Below are 23632 nucleotides of genomic sequence, written 5' to 3'. Positions count from 1 at the left end.
CAGTTACATGTTATTGAATCAAAAAATGACATTAATTACACTGATACTCTTCTTTAAAAACAATCATTTATTTCAGTAAAAGATGTTAAGGGCCAAACTGCACACCAAAGGCACACTACCCTTCTTGAAAGAGATATAAGGCTTTACTTATCAAGACAAGATTAAATCACTTCTTAAGGTGGTTATTGTTTTGCAGCACAGCACCTCCTGTGGTGTAGCCCTAACAGCATCATCAGACCCCTCATCTCCTTTTTGCCAGCGCAGAACTCTACCTCTGCACCTCCACAGGCCCAACTCCTCCATAATTGATAAGACTGAGATGCGGCTTGGCATTTGCAAAGAGGAGGCACACGAAATGATACAGCCATTCTTTTTGGTTTTCATTATCCATCCATGATGCATTTTTATTACCTCAGGTGTAGCTTCCAAGGTAACCTTCATCATTAACTTGACATGCTGGACTCAAGTATCAACTGATATTTGGTAGTGGTCATTGCCAAGAATTCAGATTATTGTAATTGTAAACCTTGAACAGGATCCATCTAATTCAATTGTTGGCTTTTTTATTTGGACAGTGGAGATCTTCCATTGCTCTGCTTATTATGAGTCTTAGATCAAAGAAAAATAAGTCTTTAACAGACCTGTTTCATACATGTTTTTGTGGTTTGACTAACATTCAGAAAAAGCTCTAAGGATACAACTGTTCCTTAGAATGTGACGGCATTAACAAACACAGGTGCTAACACACTGAATAATTTCCTTGCTGTCTCATAAACATGTTTTACTTTTGGAAAAGAGTAAGTGTACTTTTTTTCCCATATTTCTATCGCACAGGCGCCATGACATCATCAAACCTAACATCGCCTCCCCTGTATTAAAAAGCAATGATGTCACCAGCCATCAAATGGCCCTCTGGGAGTTGTAAGATGTGTCAGGGAAGCTCCAATAAGACTGAGTTATTTCTCCTTGCTATGAGGCCGTTACATGAGAGTGGGGGAGAGCTGTCTTAAAGCGAAAGGATCCGTTATTGCAGGAGGAATCGCAGGATGTTAGTAATGAGCGAAAAGGCCAACAGCCTACTAAAGCTATACTGCAAGTGTCATATGACTATGTTGTATTTAGCAGCCTAATGCACAGTTAAGGCATCCTTGACACACCACAGTGAACTTGCTTTGATTTTTGGAGCATTATAAGAGGATTAACACAAAACTACCATAGCCTACAGTGCAGTGACTCATTTAAATTTGAGCTTTTAAGGTACCTATGTTACCTGCAGTCCTTTTAAACAGCTTGTGTTAATTTTGTACTTTGTAAAGTATGTTTTTGCAAGAGTAAATGTCACTTTGTCCAAAGGTGGATCTAATTTGGAAAGTTTTTTAAATAGTGATGTGGGGAAAAAAAGGCTTGGTCGGTTTCTTTGTCTGCCACTGCTGTAGCCACCTCCTCCTCTTCCTCCCTCCTTCCTCCTTCAGGCTTTGTCATCTCGAGTGGAGAGCTTATGCCTGCCTTTTCTCTTACTCTCCCGTCTTCTGTCACCAGCCTTCCCCATCTGTCATTCCTATGTCTATTTCCTAATCCTCTTCCCCTCTCTCTCCATTTTCCTTTCCCTCCATCCATTCTCCTGGCCCTCCTTTCTTCTTCCTCCTCCTCTCCCCTCCTCAGCCACTATCTAATAGACCCACATGCTTTTTGTCATTAATTGCCTGATTACTTCCTATGAATGGGGACACCAAATCCTCTCAGTCTGCAGCGGCACGGCAAGCCTTCAGATTTGGAGAGTCGATCTTCCTGGAGAGAGAGGGAGAGAGTGAGCAAGAGAGAAAGTGAGAGAGAGATGAGAGTTTAAGAGTCCATGTGACAAGCTGTGACCGGCTCCCAGGAAGAGGCTTTGGGTGGGCTGAGAGATACAGCATGCATGGGGGTTGGTAGTGGGTGGTTGTATGGTGTGCATGTGTGTGTGTTTCAAGAATGTGTTTGATATCATTCAGTTTCTTTTCAAATGATCAAATGATATAAGTACTTCTTTGTCCTAAGTTCAGCTTTGTTCTCCAACTCACACACACTCTTAGGTATACATACGAACTCAAAGTGTCTGCTAGCAGCCATCGCTTTCACTCTTCATTTAACAAAATAGCATCAGAGGCTGGAAGAAGCCCAAATAAATCTGTTGTCATATCAATTATTGTTCCATTGGTGAAGTGGAAGTCATTTCACAGCAAAGCAGCTTAGAGAGGCAGCTCTCAAGTATTTCAGGATCAGAGTTAAGACTCAGACTGTATTTCTGGAGAGGAGCAGCAGCAGGCAGGCAGTTCTGCAACGCATGGGAGGGGCTTAATGAGCCAAAATGTTTTCTTGGTTGTTTGTGTGCATGATTTTTGAGCGCCTCTGTTTGCCCTTGAGGGCTCGTTTTGACGAGAACATGGGCACGGATGAAAATGGATTCCCGGTGTTCTCACGTGCAGATCGCGTCTTTGCCATTATCCCTGTTGCATTTCCCTGCTGCAAAATTTCTGGCTTTCGTGTTTTCAAGCAGCTCCCTCTTTCTGGCGGTCAGAGCTGCCAATGTGCAAAGTTGCCCAACTCAGCTTTAGGATTGAAATTACTCATTGATGACAATATCCAGGAATTCATCTTGGTTTGACTGATGCAGAAGATCATGCAAGACAGAAGAGAAAGACCCAAATTTACTTAATACAAGCAAATATTCACCATTCACCATGCATATACAAGTTTCTAGTTACATCTGTAATTTTCTTGTTAAATCACATTGTGTTTATGTGTTCCTAGTGCTGGAGTGGGCAGGACCGGAGTCTTCATCACCCTCAGCATCGTCCTGGAGAGAATGCGCTATGAGGGCGTGGTTGATATCTTCCAGACAGTAAAGATGCTCCGGACACAGAGGCCAGCCATGGTCCAGACTGAGGTCAGATGTCACATGGATACACACACAAACATATACTGCTTCTAGTTTTGGTGAACATTTTGTTATTGTCATTTAGTTTTAATGGTTGTGGGTTGGTTGCAACAGGCCATGAACACATGATAAGACCAGCAGGAATTTAATTAATTAATTTAGTTTTTCAATTTTAAGTAAAGTGAACGCTGAGATTGTTTTCTGATTTTTTTTTTCTTTTCCCCTGTGTATGTGTGTTTCTGCCCTACAGGATGAGTACCAATTCTGCTATCATGCAGCTCTGGAGTACTTAGGAAGCTTTGATCACTATGCAACGTAAAAAGCCATCTCTTCCCCCCAGAATCCTGTCACCCCCCTCAACAGTCCCCTGAGCCATAGAAACTTGTGAAATTTGAAACGACGACAGCAGACAAAACCACCGGTAATTCAGACACACCAAATGGGATCCTATTGTAGATTTTTAGAAGACGACACCCACCCAACCAGTTCAGAGTAATTCCAATTCAACTTAGAGACCCTTTCACACGGAAGTGAGGAATATTGCCCATCATCTTGAAAAGGAAGCCCTCATCAGGAGAGGAACCAGAAGCTGTGGCTCAAGCTGTGGGGCGGGTATCGATCAAAGTGTCAGACTGCTTACCTTACCTCAAGTGTTTCAATGTGGAGGACATTGTAAACATTCGTGGACATTTCTCTTCTCAAAAATATCTTCGTGATACAACGGTAACAAGAACCAGATAATGAAGGAGAAGGCAACAGCGAAAATCAATAAGAGGCAGATGGATGTAGCCAAGACGGGATGACTTTCTCTTGTTCTTTTGATATGCCTGGGTGTAAAGGGGGTTTAAGTATTTTACCAACATGTTTTGTGAGTGATATCCAGAGAAATGACCAAATGGTGGTTGCCTGTGTGAACACAAACGGTTTTCCCCAAACTCTTGTCACCCAAACAAGACGAGACAATAGATCAAAATAGGAGAAAAAAAAACCTGGTTGTAAATAAACCATGGGTTTTTAAACTGTTCTGTGAGTAATATTCGTCAATCAATCAATCAATCAATCTTTATTTGTATAGCGTCAAATCACAACAAAGTAATCTCAAGGCACTTTACACATAGAGCAGGTTCTAAACCGTACTCTTCATAATTTGCCAGGTAAAACACTTATCTATTACAGTAAATTACTCATCACTCAACTGCCTGTTCTCAAAGGCTCAGACAAGGGACCACAGTCAGTAGATATCAGGAAGAAATCAACAATTCATTTCTTCAGATCAGCTACATGTAGATTCATGAATTGGAAACTAGTGCAAAATTCAAATATTCAGATCCAGCTGACTGCAGTGTATTTTTAATAAGTGCCCCAGGAGGCACTTGTCTCAGTCACCAGAGAAATCGGGGAAAGCCCTTGCCTGTTGGAAGAAGCTGCGGTTGGGTCATCTTGCGGATGGTCAAGATGGGAGAAATGGCAACCATGTCCTATGATTTTAACAATCACTCTTTGGAACCATTGCATCATGGGGCAGTGATAGCATCCACCATTTTTAACAAGAGATAAATCTGGTGGGCGAAAAGCTTTGGAACAAACGGAACAACCAAACAAGGATTGCTGCCAAGTGCAGTTTTCTTTGTGTACAGTGACCAACACTCATCATCATTGTTTAGAACTTTTTTGTCTTATGAGGAATAATCTTTTTCTTTTTTTTGTTTTCTTTTCTGTCAAAACCAAACATGCTGCTTATCTCATGTATGCTGTACATGTGACTCTTGAGTGAGAGAAAACTGACTAACAAAAGATGCCAGCTCTGCTAACTGCTCACGCCCAGGCGGGCATGATTGAAAGCGCATCCACATGACATCATCATCCACAGGTCTTTTACACCACTCTTTTTTTTTGCCCAGCCTCCTCTATTATCATCTATTTCATAATATAAAACACTCTGGAGTGGCAAAGGCCTGTTGCAATTACAAAACTGTATGTTCACGTGATTGAAAAATTGGCTTTCAGGTCCACTGTATGTGTGTTTGGTACCAGGTGGATAAACAAAGTATATGCTTTGGTTTTTGTCCTCTTTATGTCTAGATGATGTCTGGGTGGGTGACAAAACCAGACCAGGCAGCCATGTTCGATCTCAATGCCATGATGTGATACGGAAATTCTTTGGTACAAGTTACTTGCACAGCCCTAAGAAAAGAGGAGAAAAAAAAGACTTGAAATAAAAAACCCAAAACAACTGCAGGTTGGATTTGACGCACTAATGTATATGTGTCTGATAAAAATCAAGCTTTTGAAATTACCAGGTTTTCATTTTGAGATCAGCGCTTTGGTATACATGGGTGTATTGATTCTGTGAAGCGATGGACAGAACTGTGTGTAATCTTTTCTTATTTCCAAAAAAGCCTTATTGTTATTGTAACATTATGGAAACATTAATGTTGTATTATGACGACTTATTTTACATCACATAGTACTTTTTATTTTCATTTTGGTTTGTTTTTTTAACAGAGATGTATCACATTTTTTTTAAATTAGCAGGAAAAGAGAAATGCTTATTTGTTCATATTACGCTAAAAGACATTCTATTTTTTCACTGTAGAAATGTTAAGTATAACATGTCTGTGTATGTGTGCATATATGTATGTATGTTATATATATACATGTATATACTGCACACTCACACATTCATATATATTTAAATGCAGAATATAAAGATATATCCAAACTTAGTATGAATAACATTTTTCTCCTCATCATTTTTTTTTCATACCAGTCGGTGCTCATGTTTGAAGATGTGATGGGTTTCTATTATTTTCTTTTTGTTTGTGTTTATTTTTGTAATCTTAGAGACCTTGTGTGTTTCTTGAGAAAAGCTGAGGTGATGGCAGTGCTACAGTACGCCTGAAATCTCTTGCATCCTCTCACCAATGTTTAACTTCTACCCCTGGGTAGATCCTGTGCCGACAAGGAGATGCCATTTTTAAATCTTGTTGAGATTCGTTATTATCATTAACTTAGCATTAGTTTTTGTTTTGATTTTTTTTTTGCAGGAACAGCAACTATTGATAAACTGGTCTATAAAATATCTAAACAATCGAACATTTCATATTTTACTCTTTTTTTTGTTATCTATATCAGCCCAACTTGACGTACTGTACCTTGTACGATCATGTACAGACTATGACCCTCACAGTTTATTTTAGAAATCCTTGAAGTTCTTTCTCTTTTTTTAACTTTCATTATTTTCCAACATTATGTGGTCATTCATTTTGTTAGATATCCACTATGATCTACCTGTAAATAAGCAAATATATAGATTATATGTATTTGTATCATTTGACCCTCGAGATCTCATACTTTGAGTGAGGACAGAACTACAAAGATCAAGATTCTGCTCATATCCAACTTCCTGGTGTTGTAAAGCCTGTTTTCTCTCCTTCTGAAGTGTTCTTTCTTCAGCCCTGCTCCCTGGCCTTTAATTACTACTCACTTTTGTCTGCCTTTAATTTCCCTTGCTAGCAGTTAAACTGGAAAACATGCCAGCTTCAGTTCTCACACCTACAGCCTCAATGACGGTACGAAATCAGCATCAGTGATCTGCTGGTGCTGCTGCTGGTGTAGCTAAGGCTGAGACTTTAGTCAACTATGCTAACTAACCGTTTGAGTTAGTAATCAACCATCAATTCAAGGTCCTGTTACCTTGTTATTTTCAGAATAGACTAAAGCATTTCCTGCCCTGGCATTAACACAGGTCCACTAAAGATAAAATGGACTTCAGATAAGAGTAACTACATTGGTTTAAAAATGAATTATATTTATATAATTAGACCTCCAAAGTCATGTATTCCCATTACAAAGGTATCAATTTTTAATGTCTTCACTACTGAGAGAAACTATGACACCCACAGATGTTCTTCATTCCTTCATAGTTCCCCAGAAACCGCCAGGAGGTCCCCAGCTGTCCAACTGCCTAATATGTCAGTGTTAACCATAAGTATATTGTGGTTGATTGACAAATACAGCCATGCTAAAGGCCATAGTTTAGTTGCAACATGACTTTTTTTTCTCCCTAATGCATTTTAAGCATTGTATAGAAACATATTGTGTTTTTGTTCCAACATTGTTTTGTTATCGGATGCAGAAAGAAATCAGGACTCAATGAAACAGAGCGGAACGATGCAAACAAGGGAAGACCAAGACAACCAAAAACTTGCTGCAAATTCACATTTCCAGCACGTCATTTCTTAAGAGCGGGAACCTTGAGATGTTTTACAATGAACTAAAATCCTGGAATGAGGTCTTTTGGAACTCAAAAAAAAAAGACTGGCAAAAGGGCCCATGCCAAAACTGAAACCGTGGAAGTCTTTGGAAGCTTGTGCAATGTGTTACTCTTTTGACTTCATGTAAAGATGCTAGACTTTTGAAAACAACCGCCAAAATTAATGGAATATGTCACAGAATATTTGGGGGTGCGGAGGCGGGGGCTAACAAAAAAAAAAAAACAGAACACTAACAAAAAATTACATCAAAGGAATAGAACATATACAGAACATACCAACAAATGAAAAAGAACCCAAACTCAGCAAAATAGTTTTTCCTTTGTATGAGGGCCAAGTGCTATCACTTTCAAACTGTTACTTCTAACTGAAACAATAATTGGTTTAAAGCCACTGTGTATGTAGATATGTTGACTTTGTATTAAAGAAATGTTGTCTGAAAACCATCTTGTCTGTGATTTTTCTGATGGTGTGATTCCTCCAGATTTTCACAGGCACTAATATTTCTGCCTGTCTGATTGTTTGCCTACCTACATCTCTGTGTGTGTATAATATGCAAATAGCCGATGAGTGTGATACCTCAATTGCCACAGTACTTACTTTGTACATCAGTCATTACACTGCAATCCGCACAAAAAAAATCAGTACTACAAGAGCTTGTAGGACAACTGATGAAGCACACAGATGGTGTAACTTCTTTTGTTGATAGATGGCTTGATTAGTTTCCTCCTATATTTATCCACCAGCATCTTCACAAACATATCCGGATTGGCCCTTAAGCCCCCCCCCCCCCCCCCCCCCCAAGTTTGACAAATGCCATCCAGACAGGCTGATATTGGTGTACAGGTAAACTTTCACCTGTTGGTATTTACGGTCTCATCTGTCTTCAAGACAGTCTAAAATTACCTCTAAGTAATGTGGTCGCAAATTAAATGAAAATGTTGGAGCCAAATTTTACTGTATTTTCGTAACTTTGGCTTCAATGATAAAGATTCTGACTGGCTCTGGTCAACTATCCCGAAATTTTAAGTCCTGGAAAAAATGTCTCAAGACTTCACTGACTCACACGTAGATCAGCTGCAGATGATGTGCCAATGAGTTCCTTGTCACCTGAAGGCAATTTGTGACAACATTCTGCTAAGTTGCAAATGGACTGTCATTTATGAAAGGGTAACACGCAGAGTGACACCCCATTTCAAGGATGATGTTACTAATTGTCTGCACACAGAGCTGTGTTTCAGTCCATTCTTCTCTAATAGTGGCGAGCCAACAGACCAAGTGTGAGGGTAGGCGAGGAAGTGAATTAGGGCGGTGATTATGCAGTGATTCAGACAGCAGCTCATTAGGACCCAGCTAAGCAAGCAATCAACGAATCGATGTGACAGTGGACCCAAAAGCCACAGAAATTTGTAATAAATGGCAAAGCGATAAATTGGATTATCCACAGCCCCGTGGCCAAGCTCTTTTTGTTGCAAATGACAAATCAATCTAATCATGCCACGAAAAAAGCCAAAAGAACCAGAAGAAGGGGGCCTCGTGTTACACGAGATTTGCCTTGCTGAGGTTGTGGTTTTCCAGAGGTCATTTCTGTTTGATATTCAGGGCTCTAAAATATTCATGACAGGCCATTACATGTTTACAACCACCTTTTATAAAAAGAGATTTACTGACATTTGAACTCCAGCCAGAATAGTAAAGACGTCAGAGGGGCCACATACCTATAGCTACTGATTCACCAAGGAGAACACAGCTCTGCCTTGAGATCTTGATGGTGCAAATGAGCAGCCAAGGAGCAATAATATATGAATAAAAAGTAGGGACAGCAGGATCTCATCTTACCCTTAGGGTTTCCCATGTACAAGTGATGAATCTACTCCATCTACCTGTCAAATCATTATCACTGAATGTCACAATCACGACTTCAGCACAGGGTAAAGAAATATATGACATTGATGGACAAAGATCATTGATAGAAATAACACTTCACTTCAAATGTGTCATGTACAAACCATATATTGGCTGAATACTGTTTCCCCACCTTGAAGAAAAACGCACACCATGGTCAGTCAGTTCTCTGTTTAGGCTTTGCTGCCATCTGCAGGACACAACATGCCATTTCACCACTGTAATAACCACAATGATGAGCAATTTTCGTTCAATTAAACCAGAGATTAACACAGATGATGTATTGAAATGTATTGTTTTCTTTAGAGGCTCTTGCTTTCTATATGCTGAATACACCATTATGATATATGCTTAGTAATGCTGTTTAGCAATGACTTACACACACTATTTTGATCCACCAACACATAGAATTGGTGCATCTGGACATTTATGGTTTGTTAATGAAGTAGGTGCTTGTGACATGGGCAACAGCACATAGTTTTTCTTATAAAACATACATCGTGTTAAGTCTTGAAATATGTTTAGTGGTGAAATTTCCTGCATTTTTTTCTGATTGAGCATCTGCCAGCATTGTACGCTGTTATTCTAAAACTGCGTTGTGACATGACTGTGTTTATGTCCTCATGTTGTTATTTCCTGGACATCGACAGGGCTAATCTAATGAAAGATGCTACCAAGATGCATTATGGTAAATGTAGGAATCAGATGTGACCCACACTAGGAGATCAAAGTCAGGATATCTGTTGCATGATATGTGTTGAATCTTCTTCTTTGTTGACCTTTTGAAAATGTGTCTCTCACAAGTCTTTCAGATTTGTGAAAGTGCAGTACTAAATTAGTAATGCTCAAACCATATAGACCTTCACATGATTATTAATATCTTCCCATAACCTTAACCAAATAGTTTGGCGTGTCTTTATCCTACCAAAGGGGTTGCTAGATCAGCAGAATGCTTATATAAGTTATTTGGGATGCACTGGCAAACAACCATTTTGTTGCTGTTACTGAAAAAGGTTGGTGGCTCTGGTTTCAATGTAATTTTCATTTAATTTTCACCAAACAAATATTGCTGACAAAGAATTATTTTCTTTGCTTCATTTCTAGGCTATGTGTTCAGTTCAGTTCATCCAGTGTTACACTGGAATGTTGCCTTGGCTCAGTGGCTGCAAAGATTGTTCTACATGTTCCCATAAAAGGACAAGGAATGTATCTGATAAGAATTACTATTTGAAGATAATGCCCTGACTTTAATTATTAATAGTCACTCTCCATGCCCTACAAACTCTAAGAGCAGTTAACATAGTACTCAACTAATTTTGTCTTGAGAAAACTGTTCATTTGGACTTGGGTGTTGAATGTCAGCTACAATACTCTAATTTGTTCATAACAAAATGGGCTCAGGAAGCTGGGGCGATAGAGCTTCTGCAATAGAAAAGCATAAGAATAATAGCAGAGAATAAAACCCTACAGTACAAGCTGATCTTTGTTGCTCTCAAGTGAATTTTGTAGTAATGATTAAAGACATATGAAACCATCAGCAGTGGAACCATTAAAGCCTCAGTGTAAACATGTCCATTTGCACATAATTAAATCACATCCTGGCAGAGTTGGAAGCTGAGAAATTGAGTTTAGGCTGAAAAATGATGATAATGTATTATGATTCAAGTGCTATGAACAGCCCTATAGCAGGTCTCTACTGTATATGTCCAACCTCTCATCTTAGTGGATCCACACATGTAGAATTTGCAAAGTGCATGTTAAGCCAGTCAACCAGGCCTTAATCTGAAAATATCCACCCCATGAGAGGTAATTCACTAACCATGGAATCCACTGAAGTTCATTGTTTAATGAAGAGCGCTCTTTGCCTTTTCTTTTATGTTGCCTTTGTGGATTTAGAAGGCAAATTCTATGATAGTGTCGCTATAAACTAAGCTACCTAGCATTCTGTACCCTTACTCTGACCCTGGTTGTGTAATCATTATCGTAAAGGTGAGTGAGTGAAGTGGATGAGCCATTGCCATAAGACTATAGGAAGTGCGTGACCTCTATCATAGTAACTGTGCCCTCCTGTGTAACAACATCTGTCTCCAACAGTCATGCTGGGGCAGAATTCAGCTCCGCTACCTTTGTAAGAACTTGGCTGGTATACTGTACGTATGGGCCATGGCTCAGATGAGTTCATCCAGACAGAAGAAATTTCTCATCCCCTTGTGTCCGAGCAGTTCCAGTGCATGTTCAAGGTGGACTGCATTAAGTAGCATCTGTGGTAATAATGCTGCAGAGCACAGTCAGTGCTGGTTGTCAAAGGCAGCTAGCTCACAGAATTTGGGGCCTCATTCTCTCCTCCACCAAGTGCTTGTATGTCTGAGGGGTTTCAGATAACAATGTGCCAAAACAATTTTCTCAAAATATATCAAAAATGTCACACAGGATGTTTGGGAAATCCATATAAAATGATGCACAAGTCATCTGGAATAGTTTCACTTGATGAAATGGTGCAGCCATAAAATATATGAGGTCTTTGGTTTGAAAATATCACATTTCATTTCAGTGAATAGTGCTGTGAACAGTGTGGAATAAGGTTTTTTACCCCAATATGTAAGGGGGAAAAAAGATGATGTCAATAATCCCTTGTTGTTTTGTTGTGTTTTTGTCATGGGCTCCAGGCTGTCTGCCTTTCTGTTTTGTTGACCTAATATATCTTAATTACATATTGAACTATCTTTCTACTGCTCTGTTATGGTTGTGGAGAGCAAAGATTTGGCTATGTTTCATGTGCAGGCTAGAAAAAAGCACAAGCTCCTCTGTTACAAAGACCACATGGACCTCTGTGACACATTTACTGCATAATTGTGCCCTCGTGCAACTGTTGAACTGTGAGAGCGTGGGATTATTTGAGGGCCAGAGGAGCATTAGGAACAGCTCTCCAGTGGAACCACAACGTTATTTGAAAATGACAGTAGCATTATCAGTGTACATAACTTCCAGTTAAGTAGTTGAGAAGTTGAGCTGTTGGATTAATGTGAGTGCAATAATGACTCTAATGAGCCTAATTGTTTTTGTCTGGGAGTTGTTGTTTTCTTTTTTGTTTGTTTGTTTGTTTGTTTGTTTGTTTGTTTGGGGGGGGTCACATGATATATACAAAAACAACAGTAAGAAAAATATTAATATATCAATAGTCATATTTAAAGAAAAATATAAAAAAAACAATGATTACATAAAGCGAAAAAGCGAAAAATAAGAGCAAAGTCATGAAAGAAAAGGTACTCCTCAGTCACCCTATTTAATTTTTTTTTTTTAATTTTTTTTTTTTTTTTTAGCTATCGTCCATAATATATTTAAGTTAATCTTACCTCAAGAGGCAGTTGCTGGCACATCAAAATTTAACCTGTGAAGTTTTGGAAGGTATTTCTTATCAATAGAATTGTAATCTGAGGCTTGATTTAAAGGTTTGACTCCCACAAACAACCAGCCAACGGCCTTGCCTTCTATCAGTTTGTCCACTCAATTATTAAACATCCTTATTGTAATTAAATATGTTTCCCAGTTCACTGAAACAGAGCCTCCTCACCATGTAACAGGCGGAATGACTCATGCCTTTCTGCATGAGTAATTGGCCTCTACACTTCTGTTCCAACATGCCTGCACAGATGGATGGGAATGAAGTGAGAAGAGACCTTCTTTTTCAGCAATTTTTCAAGGTGCGTTCATGTCTACAAGGGGACCGATAGAAATCATCTGCAGCTCTCTCAGGCATTTCTCTCGGAACATATTGTCCAATGTATTGTCGCCTGGCTTCAGATTTGTAATAGCAGAACAAAACAGATTTGTCCTGTCTGCGCTGCATTTATGGAGACATTTGCCACAGGTATGACCCTCTGGCTGAGTTCAGGCAAAGTTCAGTTTAGTTGTTGTGTCGGGCAGCTTTGGCGCTTTGTTTTTTCCGCAGCACTTCTACAGTTCATGATGGTATAAACAAAACAGCTTGCTTGGAGCTAGTGTTCATGGATGGATATATTGTACCAGTCATACGTTTGGACACACTTTGCCATTGTATGTCCAAACTTTTGACTGGCACTGTATGTCAGCTACAGAAATGGATTAACTGAAATAAGCAACATACAGTATATGTGTGCGTGTGCGTGTGTGTGTGTGTGTGTGTGTGTGTGTGTGTGTGTGTGTGTGTGTGTGTGTGTGTGTGTGTGTGTCCATGGATTCATGTTGTACAGCTTCATCACTGAATACTGATTCTTTTTTCCCCTTTACATTCAATGTGAGAATAATGATATTATTACTCCTGTGGTCCGAGTATGGTAGCCACCTAGGTTATTCTGTGTGCATTGTGATTAGATGTCAGATTCAGGTAAGCCTATTATATGTGGGGAGTATTTTATGATGTTTAGCTTTACAGTTTCTGTTTCTATTCTATCTAAAACTGTGTTGGGTGGGATGGATTGTTACATACATTCTTAAATTTGCTTTTGAATGAAGATAGTAATAGTAATTCTGTCAACCAATTTCCAGTCATCTCTGTATAGGGGTAATGGGTTTTTTGTTGTTGTTGTTGTTGTTGTTGTTTTTGTTGTGAAGTTTAGGAGTTTTAAAAACTGTTAGTTGGTACAGTGGCTTCTTGAAATAGGATTGTCAAATAAAATACCAGGCTGATTTTATGGTAAATGACTGTGAGTCAAGTGAATATCTGACTGTGATTTTGTTTGTGTTTTTTTGTTTTGTTTTGTTTTTGTCAAAGTGTAGGGACAGAAATAGTGGATACATTTGGCTGGCACCCTGTGAGCACTGTGAAACTCTGTGAGGTGAATGATGTATGTGCAGAACATCACACTTGAAGGTTGTTTTCACATTTATCTGCTGAAGGGGATTTTGAATTTAAGGGGTGAATTTAAGGTCAGGGTTTGTGACATCACAAATAGTTTGGAAGCTAATTGTGGTCTGGTATGCATCTTTAGTGTAATGTGGAAACTTCAAGCCTCCAGGGCACATTGCCTGAGAATGGACTTGACAGTGAAGTGGGAGACATTTTGTGTTCAGTAGTTGAACTTATGAAGTGAGCTGTATTTATATATTCATAGATTATGGGTTTCTCAATGGGAAGAAATGTAAATTTAGGGATTTTAATTGGATAATTTGACTTTTCTTGTGTTGTGAGACACATTTTCATATATTTTACAACATGTCTGAAGGAAACATTTAAGTTTCAGTGGATATACCATTTCATTTTCTGTCCAATTAATCATTAATAAATATTAAATAAATATTAAAATACCCTCCAATTACAATTAAAAGAAGAAATTGTATGATGTTTATGGAGCTATGACACACATAGATGAGTTACTTGTAGTAGGTAAATATCAGATTACTATTTAAAAAGTTAATCTAAAATGCATTCTTTTGATTTGTGTGCTAATGGTATTTCAATACACTGATAATAAGTGAAATATCAAATATCAAATATATGTTTTGCATGATATACCCACAGTATACTTTGTATGGTATATGTGGTTGTATGTGAGTGAGTGTTGTCGTGTATGATACTGTAAAAAAGAATCAGAGATGGAGACAAGCATGGCCGTAGCTACCATGAGGACACTGAGATCATGTCCTCAGTATTTTTTTCTTGAAGTTTCCATGGAAGTTGTAGAATACTGAAATAGGAGTTGATTTAAGTTGCAAAATTGTAAGTGATAAGAAAGAACTGGACCACAAGAGTGACCATGCCTGAGAAATTCACAGCAAGAAAGCGGTATAAATACATCATGGATTACACAACACTTCCATATAACTTGGGATCTTATTTTTGACCATGATATTTGAAAAATCCTGGCTACGGCCTTGGAGACAAGTTGAATGGATGCAGGAGAGAAAGACGATGTGTTTGCGTTTGTGTGGGAGTGAAAAAATGTGTTAGTTGAGATACAAGATGGGGTGCCAATTGTCCTAATATGGTCAGGCCTGATTGTGCATAATCACTCAGAATCCTTTTAAGGTTTTAGCTGGAGTGGAGTGTAATATAATTTATTAAAACACGGTGAGCTTGCAGGCACACAGAGCAACTCATTTATACTGTGAACAGAATGGTAGCAACTGATGCATGCAAACAAAATTGTAATGTTAATAGGGACAGTTTCAGGCTGGCCTGTAGTTAAACAATGGAACTAATATTCAGTTTACAAAGAGAGACTAGTGAAGTGAGAATGATGAGTTCGGAGCAGATTAGATTGCAGATATGAAATTTAAAAACCAGTGGACAGTATGCTTATTTTCAAGGCGCCTCTGATGAGCCTGCAGTTCTTCTGAATGTCTTTGTATCCCCCAAATGTTTAACCCCTTCATCACATGCATGTGAGAGATGCAATGCAATGTTTGTTGTGCTGAGATGGTCTTTTCTGGTTGTTTACCATTGTAGTGCTGTTTCGTTTTCTGTTTGTTCTGCATTCCAAACTGTGCAGTGTATGTGTATATATATAGATATGTATACAGAGAGAGAGAGAGATATTAGGGCTGTCAAAATTAATGACACATTTTTTTTTGTCGAAGCAGTAACGTTTTGGATAACAACTTGAAAAATATTCCTTTAAAGTACATTTTGAAAAATAAAATAAAATGTGAGATTCATTTGCGATTAATCGCGATTAAATATTTTAATTGATTGACAGCCCTAATATATATATATATATATATATATATATATATATATATATATATATATATATATATATATATATATATATATATATATATATATATATACACACACACACACACATATATATATATATATATTTGTGTATGTATATATATCAAATCAGATATTTAGGAAGCTTCAGCCCGAGACCACCGCTGTGCATTACTACACTGAATGCATACATAACTTCTGTAGTTGCAGTTTGCATTTCAGTTGGATGACGAACAAAGCAGAACACCTGGAAATTTGTGATCTTATCGTTCTCAGACATCCTGTTGAAGTCTTAAAGGTTTTTCCTCTTCCTATTCATTATCAGACTCCGGTTCATACACCACTATATACCTACTGTCTCACGTCTCCAGCTGTAGCCATTAATCCAGGTTAAGACGCGTAAGTGTAAGGGAACTTGCATTATTCATTAGGTTGTATACTGATTGGCTGGGGGTAGAAGGGGGGGCCACACCAATCAGAGGAGGTGCTGATTTTATTTTAATATCTTCCAAATCAGCCTGCTGGGATAGAGGGAAATCTGGGTTGTAAGGAAAGACGGATTTAGAAAAATCTAAACATTTGGTGAATAAAATGTCCCAGTTATGTTTAAAGCTGACTCAGTATTTTTAAAAATTATTCAAAAAAGAGTGTAAACCAAAACTTTTAATAGCCCTTTAAATTGAATTGAATTCAATGAAAGTAAAAACGGTAACAAATCAAATTTTTGCAGTTGGGCACAAGACAGTTAACGAAATTAGATGGTGTTATTAAACATGTTGTCTGTCTCCCCTCTCATCTGAACTGAAGTCTCAATATATCTTATATTTGTATTGGATAATTTGCCTCTACAAAATGAGTGGCAAATCATTTGACTCTACACATCATCCATTTTTATGACAGCTAATCTCCTGATGATGATTATTAGGCCTTGTTTTTATTAGAAAATAATAATAATAATACTACTACTAATAATAATAATCTGTATTTGCCTTCTTACTTCAGTGTTTGAAATGCTTATTTGATTTGCATTTATGCCAGAGGTGGGTGTGACCAAAAACACACAGCTGCCTGAGATCAGCTAAATGATTGATTCGTTAGTTGGCTACATCCTATACAAACTTTGTGTGCACTGACATGTCAGAAACCCTTGTAAAACAGTTGTATTATGTCGTCTGTGGCTCTGGAGGGAGCTTTCCAAAGTCTGAAACAAGATGTCAAAACAGTTGCCAAGACATTTCACTCAAAACCACAAATGTTCACCTCACAGTGGCACTATCAGAAAAGTCAGGGGATCAACAAAGTCAGGATTTGTGGTCTGGGAACCATAGACTAAATAGCAATCCATCTACCTACCATCCCAGAGAGACTTGAGACTTGAGATATTTAACAGAAACAATGCAATACAAAGTGTGCAGTTTGGAAAAAAAGGTAGGCATTTGGGAGGCAGCTAGAGAGGTCTCATTAAAAATGCTAGTTGTATTTTTGTAATTGTAAGATCAATATTTTGTGGACCCATACGACAAAGAAAGTCAGGACAATGGAAGTGCAAGTTTCCCTTTAATGCTCCTTGTCCCTGCACCACAAATAGTCACTTTTTCAACACATCACCATATATATTAGTGTGTAAACAAGCATTAAATAAATATTAAAATATTTACCCTCCCTAACACATACCAAAAATGTACTTGTACGCTGTTTTGTCTTTAACATCACATGTGAGTGTAGTGTCTCTCTGGTCCCTTGCTATATAACCCTATATAACTATATAAGTTAAACTAAGCCATTCCCAGCAGATAGACATTTCATTTTAGAGCAAGCAGTTCCCAGTCTAAAAATTGAAGGCAATGCAGAAATGACTTAAACATGCATTCTCTCTAATGGCTTGCAGGGGCAACTCCACTAGCTCCAAAAAGACGTCAGTTTGAATTGAAGTCTATGAGAAAATGACCAGACTTATCATTTGCTTTATTACGTCCTTAATCATTTTCCCGGTGAGTTTATGGTCTCAACCACTAGTTTCAGGTCTTTTTTCTGTACAGTAAGGTGTTCATTTGGTAAATTATGGCCAAATTTAATTTCAATTTGATGTTAAAGCAGGGTATACTATTATGGTATTGTTGTTGACAAGTTCCTACCACTACACAACAACAACATTAGTTAGGTAACCATGGCGTAACCCCAGATTCACAGAGTATAAACTTAACCTAGGCCGTCACTCAGTGTAATTTCAGTTGATGACAGTTAGTTGTAACATTTTGGTGGCCTAAACAGTCATGTTCAGCATTTGGTTGTACTAAAATATCTTCTAATGAGTTGGTCGTTCAGTTTCTCCAGTAAATACACTTTATTTGAATGGTTTTAAGCCTGTTTTTGTTAGGACAAAGAAGCATTAGCATGAACATTAACACAGTTAAAAACTACCTGTAACTGCACCATGCTAACCAAGCTAGCAGCTAGCAGCTGGAGTTAGGGTCAGCTACGTCCATTATTTTTTACAGACTATGTTTAAGAGGCGGGGTGGACAACAAGGTCACTATAAACAGTCATATTGTGTCGTTTGCCCTGTTGTTGATGTTATTTGTCTGGCTGTTCCCGTCCTTCTTTTTTCCCATTTTTTTAACATGAGCAGGTTCTCTAGTTTGCACGCTCCAGTAACTATTTCTGCCTTATTTCAGACAGGGTGAAACAACAGGTAGACTAAAAAAGGAAGACGCGGGGGAGAGAGTCTTTGCTCAGACTTGATCCCAGGCCAGTTGTGTACATGTGGATGCACAAACTCCCAGCACCTGACCATGTCTAAGCAGGCATGCATCATAGTTTTGTGCACTCTGTACAAACAAAAGCATTGATTCAGATTTTTCCACTGGAGAGAGGTTTACAGCATTATATTAGTGTTGGGAAAAGATGTGACTACAGATGTAGCTGTTTCAATGTGGTATCAGCTGTCATAAACATCAAAAATCACCAACAAAAAGTCATTTCACCTAAGCATCATGAAGCTTTAAGTGATAGTCAATACATCAGATATCATTAGATATATGTACATGACAGTAGAGAAAAAGTGGTGCTTGCTTTGATATTTGTTTCAATGTCATATCTACAATCTAAGCTTTATTCTGCACTGCATCTGTCTTCTCCCAAAAGTCACATATCCGGCATATGAAGCCCAAAAGATTATTTAACTGTAATTAATTGTGTTTATTCAGAAACTCACTATTTCACTCCCTCTCTCAAACCATTTCATCTACCATGTGGGGAATAGATGAGGGAAAAAACATGTCCACCACCCTAAAGCTAGGCCATAGCTTGGTAAAGTCAATACATCCACCATGGTCTGTACTGGTGTGTGCTTCTGTGCTGTATCCTGTGTGTAATCCTATTTAGTAGATGTAGCAGTAGTACCAAATTTTGTTAATTTATGGATCTGGGCCTAGAATTCTCAGGATGATGCATGTTGGTTGAAGATTTAGGCATAGAAGTCAAAGACATGACCCTGATCTTGACCCTATTCCTAAAGGACAACACATACCAACAGCATGTCATGCACTGTAAAAGACATGGACCCATTTCTCCTAGTAAGCCTACACACCAGCAGCATCTTTAAGACATCAGGATGCACCACTGTCTTGTTTTCCAGTGCCAATATGCATGGGCGCACAAGGAAATGACATTCAAACCCAAGATGGGCACATCATGGTTTCTGTACATTCTTCTGTCTGTATGATGTAACCAGTGTGCACCTTTGAGATTGAATTTGATACAAAATTAAGGCTTTAACATTTTGTGTGCCCGAGATCCACAGACAGGGAGATCCATGACTAAGGTGCCCATGCAGTGGAATCACCCTAAGTAATGAAGGGAGATTTGGGATCACTACATTGTCTCTGCCAGAGCATCTCATGCAGTATTAATCAGGGCCATGGTTGGTTAAAAAAATATGTGATGTAAATGGTTGTCTGGCCTTTAAGAGTGATAAAACACTTTTAAACAATTCTATAATTCCCAAGCAACCAATGAACAGCAATGTTTATTGGTGTAACATGGCTTTGGCTCTTGCCCTGTGTGAATTGGCAGAAGGCTGCCCAAAGTAGGATTGCTCAGTGCTGGTGATAGACATGGCCAGGCAATGATATTTAGCTGGTAACAATACTATAATCCATCACTGTCTTTTCTGTTTCTGTCACATTTTTTTTCTCCCTTTTTTCAGCTCTCATATGTTGTCCTGAGAGAATAAGGCACAGATTGTGTTTGTTTTCAGTGCTAGTTGTATTCCCAGGCTTCTATCAGGTACATCTTCTGAGACTGTTGGTATTTGTGAGGTCATCCAAACTGTTAGTTTTCATTTGTTTAGATTGTGGATGGGATAGCATTTAAATTAGTGCTTTAGGAGTGCTTGTCATTTTGTGGTACAAATGTATTGTTGACTTTTGACATTTAATCAATTCCTACACTTCTTTCACTACAGCTGACTGAATGAAAAAAGCATCTGCACACTTAAGTGTTTGCAAGAATCTCTTTCATAAGCAAACTTTCGGTCAGAGACCTTCTTTAAGGAGTGACACTCATGCCTTAAAGAAGGTCTTTGACCGAAATGCTTGCACAGATTTGAGTTTGAGGATGCTTTTTTCATTCACTGTAAAAATGTTTAGCTCCAGCTCCTCAGCTAAGTCTGATAGTGGGTGAGAGGTGTATTTATCTCTATTTTTGATTTCACCACAATTGAGAAAATGGAGGAGATTGACAATAATAGCCAATTTGCTTCATTTTAATGTATATGTGTGTGTGTAGCTGGGTGTGCACACATGTTGAAACAGATCAAGGCGAAAGGAAACACAACTATTGTCCACAGTTAATCCATCTGCCTAATACTTAACTGGTATTAGTGCCTAGTACTGAGCAGAACTGGTTACCTGGCAACCTCATTGTAAACAACAACAATCCAGGACGTCAATATGCCCAGCTAATGTTGTCAAAAATAGTCACACACAGGGCTTGAAATGAACTTGTTTGATCACCAGTGAATATGATTACAAAATTTTAGTTACCAGCCAATAAAAATGTTCACAAACCAAAATATGTTTTCTTGAAATAAACCAGATTATGAGAGCCAATCGATCAAGTTAAACACAAGTATTACTAAAAATAAAAGATATAGGATAATGCATCTCTTTGACAGCCTCCATCTGAAAATGATTTGTCCTGACCATGAAATGATTCGTCTTGCATTTTCCAGATGTGTAGATCTAGCAATCCTGACATTTTTATGAATTAAATACAAGCCACTTCCAATCCAATCACTATTTGGCATTAAATGTCGTATCCCCCCACCCCTACGACCAACTAACTCACTTGGCAAACTCGTAAATAAATTGAAATCAAGTAGGCCAGTGGTCTTAACTATTAGCCACTTCCATCACGAAACACTTTAATACATACAGCTCTCGTTTTAGCTTGGTCATAACAATTTGCTATTATCTTAACCTGTGCGCTGTGGTTGTGTAAATGGTAAGTGGATGACAGACAAAGCACTTGAAAATATTGCTTTTTCTACATGTTAATGCATGTGAACAGGTGGTTTGATGGAATTATTTTATTGGCTTATTAGTCGCAAAGCTTTTATTGCACCAATGGGGTGTTCATGTCACTGCGAGCAGCAAAGCTACAAAATGGCGAACTGTGGCCAACTACATTGTCATTGGGTTGCTGTTTAAATGTTGCTCAAGCGCTCGTTGAGGTGGTTATGTCATCACAGGCTTGTGTACTGAATTACCTTTAATAGCTAGCAAATATGATTTAATATTATTAAATAAGAGATAACCACAGCTATCCATTTTGTGTTCAAAAATGTATGTAGCATACCTGGTACTCTTGTAATAGTTGCCACCTTCTACCAAACTGAAATTTTTAGTAGTGTTCTGGTAAATGAAAATTATAGGGTTTAATAAAGGGGAGTGAAAATGTCGAAAGAAAATCATATGATTAGTTGAAGCTTCACCACATTATTGGAACGCTGAAAAAGTCGGGGCCAGCTCAACATTGATTGTAGCGCTCTACACTCGTCACAAAACAACAAGTGAGGTTGTATGTTGTCGGCTTCCATTGACATTGACTTGTTGCTTTGTCGCCTGTAGTCTGAACACACAGTTACAGTGATGGCCGTTGTTATTGTCAACTCGAGTAAAATGTTATCTTCACGCCGCCTGGCTCACTGTCTCCACCTCTCTGCACTGCTGTTCGGGAGAGGTGCTTGGGGTGGATGGGGTGGGGGATGGTGATGTGGGGGCTGAGTGGATAAGCATCAGTCAAGAAAACAGCAGCTGAAGCTTTTCTCATCATTGTTGCTATCTTTCTTTTTTACTTTTATTTCTACTGCCCATTTATAGATCTCCTTTGTAACTGATTCAAAGGCCTGTGCTTTTGGTAGCCATGAACCACATCTGCACAGTGTATCTAAAGGGGTTATGTAAACTGAGTTAGGATTAAATAAAAAAAGGAGTGGAAATGGTGAAAGAAAATCATGATCTATTGAAGCTTCACCACATTGTTGGAGCGCTGAAAGAAGTTGAGGCCAGCTCAACTTTAATTTGTAGTGTGAGGCTGAATCTATTTAAAACCTGAATGACCACCTTTTTCCACTATTAATCTAATAGTGTATCCTTAAAGGAGACCTACCATAAGAATCGCTGTATAAGACGCACCTTAAACGTGATTTTCTTTTTTCATTTAAAAGTGGGGTGCGTCTTAAACACCGGTGTGTCCTATACACCAGTAAAATACAGAGAGAAGTTGGATCTGGATATGACTATAGCATGAGCACAGGTCTGAAGCCTAAAATATTTACTAACTTTGTTGTTTTTCCACTGGATGGAAGAGAAGATGATACTTTGTTTGACTGTGGGAGTGACACAGAGTCCGAGGACAGTCCGCCTTTCAATGAGTCAGGCGCAAATAAACAGGTCAAGTTCAGTTAAGCAAATAATTACTGGACCATTAACCATCAACCCAACACACTGTTTCAGGTGTAATATGTGTGTTTTGATTGTGTTTCAAATAAAAGTAAATTGAAAAAGTTTTGGAGTATAAATATATGTGTTTATAAATGAATAGCTACTGGTGCATTCAAATAAAGCAGTCTTTAATAGAAAAGTGTTTTTCCCAGCATGACACCCCCCATAATAGACCGCGTCTTATACAGCAGTGCGACTTATACACCGTTTTTTACGGTATTTGCTTTTCCTTGGTTTAAGGAAAGGTGTATATATATGATGTTAAAATGTTGGATGCACATAATGCCAAAGTGTCAAATAATGAGTTAAACATATGTAGAAGTAATCCCTGTGAGCAAAAGGCACTGGCTTCAGACTGCCCTGAATTCTTGGTTTCCAACTGTTTTTCTACTTTTATCCTAAAGTTAACTAAAGTCTTGCCACACTGATTTTCCACTAGAAAAACATACTGCTTTTTAACTTATATACTCTTCTTTAATTTAATTATTAGCCAGCTACCGTAGCAGCTGTTATCCAAAATACATTGTATTCACACATCTTCAATGACCACTAACTGCAGGTTCTAGCTACCACATCCCTATCACACACACTCACATATGCACAAAATTAGTAAAAATGTCAAACTGAACATGAGACAGTGGCTCTTTTCCTTACTGTACCACATACAAGCTCCACTTTGATGCTTTACAACTTCCCTCATTCTGAATAATTTGTGGTGTCTGTTCAGAGCCCTTCCCCCTTTGTCTTCCGGGGAGGGGTGAAGAAACAAAAAGGAAGCACGACTGGAGGGGGAGAGATGAGTATCTTAGCTGCTGCAAGAGAGAGGACACAGCTGGGG

The 23632-nt window shown here is 38.4% G+C and overlaps 1 protein-coding gene across 6 annotated transcripts in view; it reads left to right on the top strand.

The window, feature by feature from the left end:
* ptprsa (protein tyrosine phosphatase receptor type Sa) overlaps positions 1 to 7631 on the top strand; it is a 190063-nt gene extending 182432 nt beyond the window's left edge. For all 6 annotated transcript variants that reach the window (XM_062423807.1, XM_062423805.1, XM_062423804.1 and 3 more), the window contains 2 exons: positions 2788 to 2923; positions 3165 to 7631. In XM_062423807.1, the coding sequence (XP_062279791.1) occupies positions 2788 to 2923; positions 3165 to 3233 (205 nt within the window). In that variant the 3' untranslated portion in view covers positions 3234 to 7631. The remainder of the gene's footprint in view (positions 1 to 2787; positions 2924 to 3164) is intronic.
* The last annotated feature ends 16001 nt before the right edge of the window (positions 7632 to 23632 follow it).

This window comes from Scomber scombrus, chromosome 8 (assembly GCF_963691925.1).
Source record: "Scomber scombrus chromosome 8, fScoSco1.1, whole genome shotgun sequence".
Lineage (NCBI taxonomy): Eukaryota > Metazoa > Chordata > Actinopteri > Scombriformes > Scombridae > Scomber > Scomber scombrus.
The sequence above is the reverse complement of the archived record's forward strand: the minus strand, read 5'-3'. Positions and strand labels throughout refer to the sequence as shown.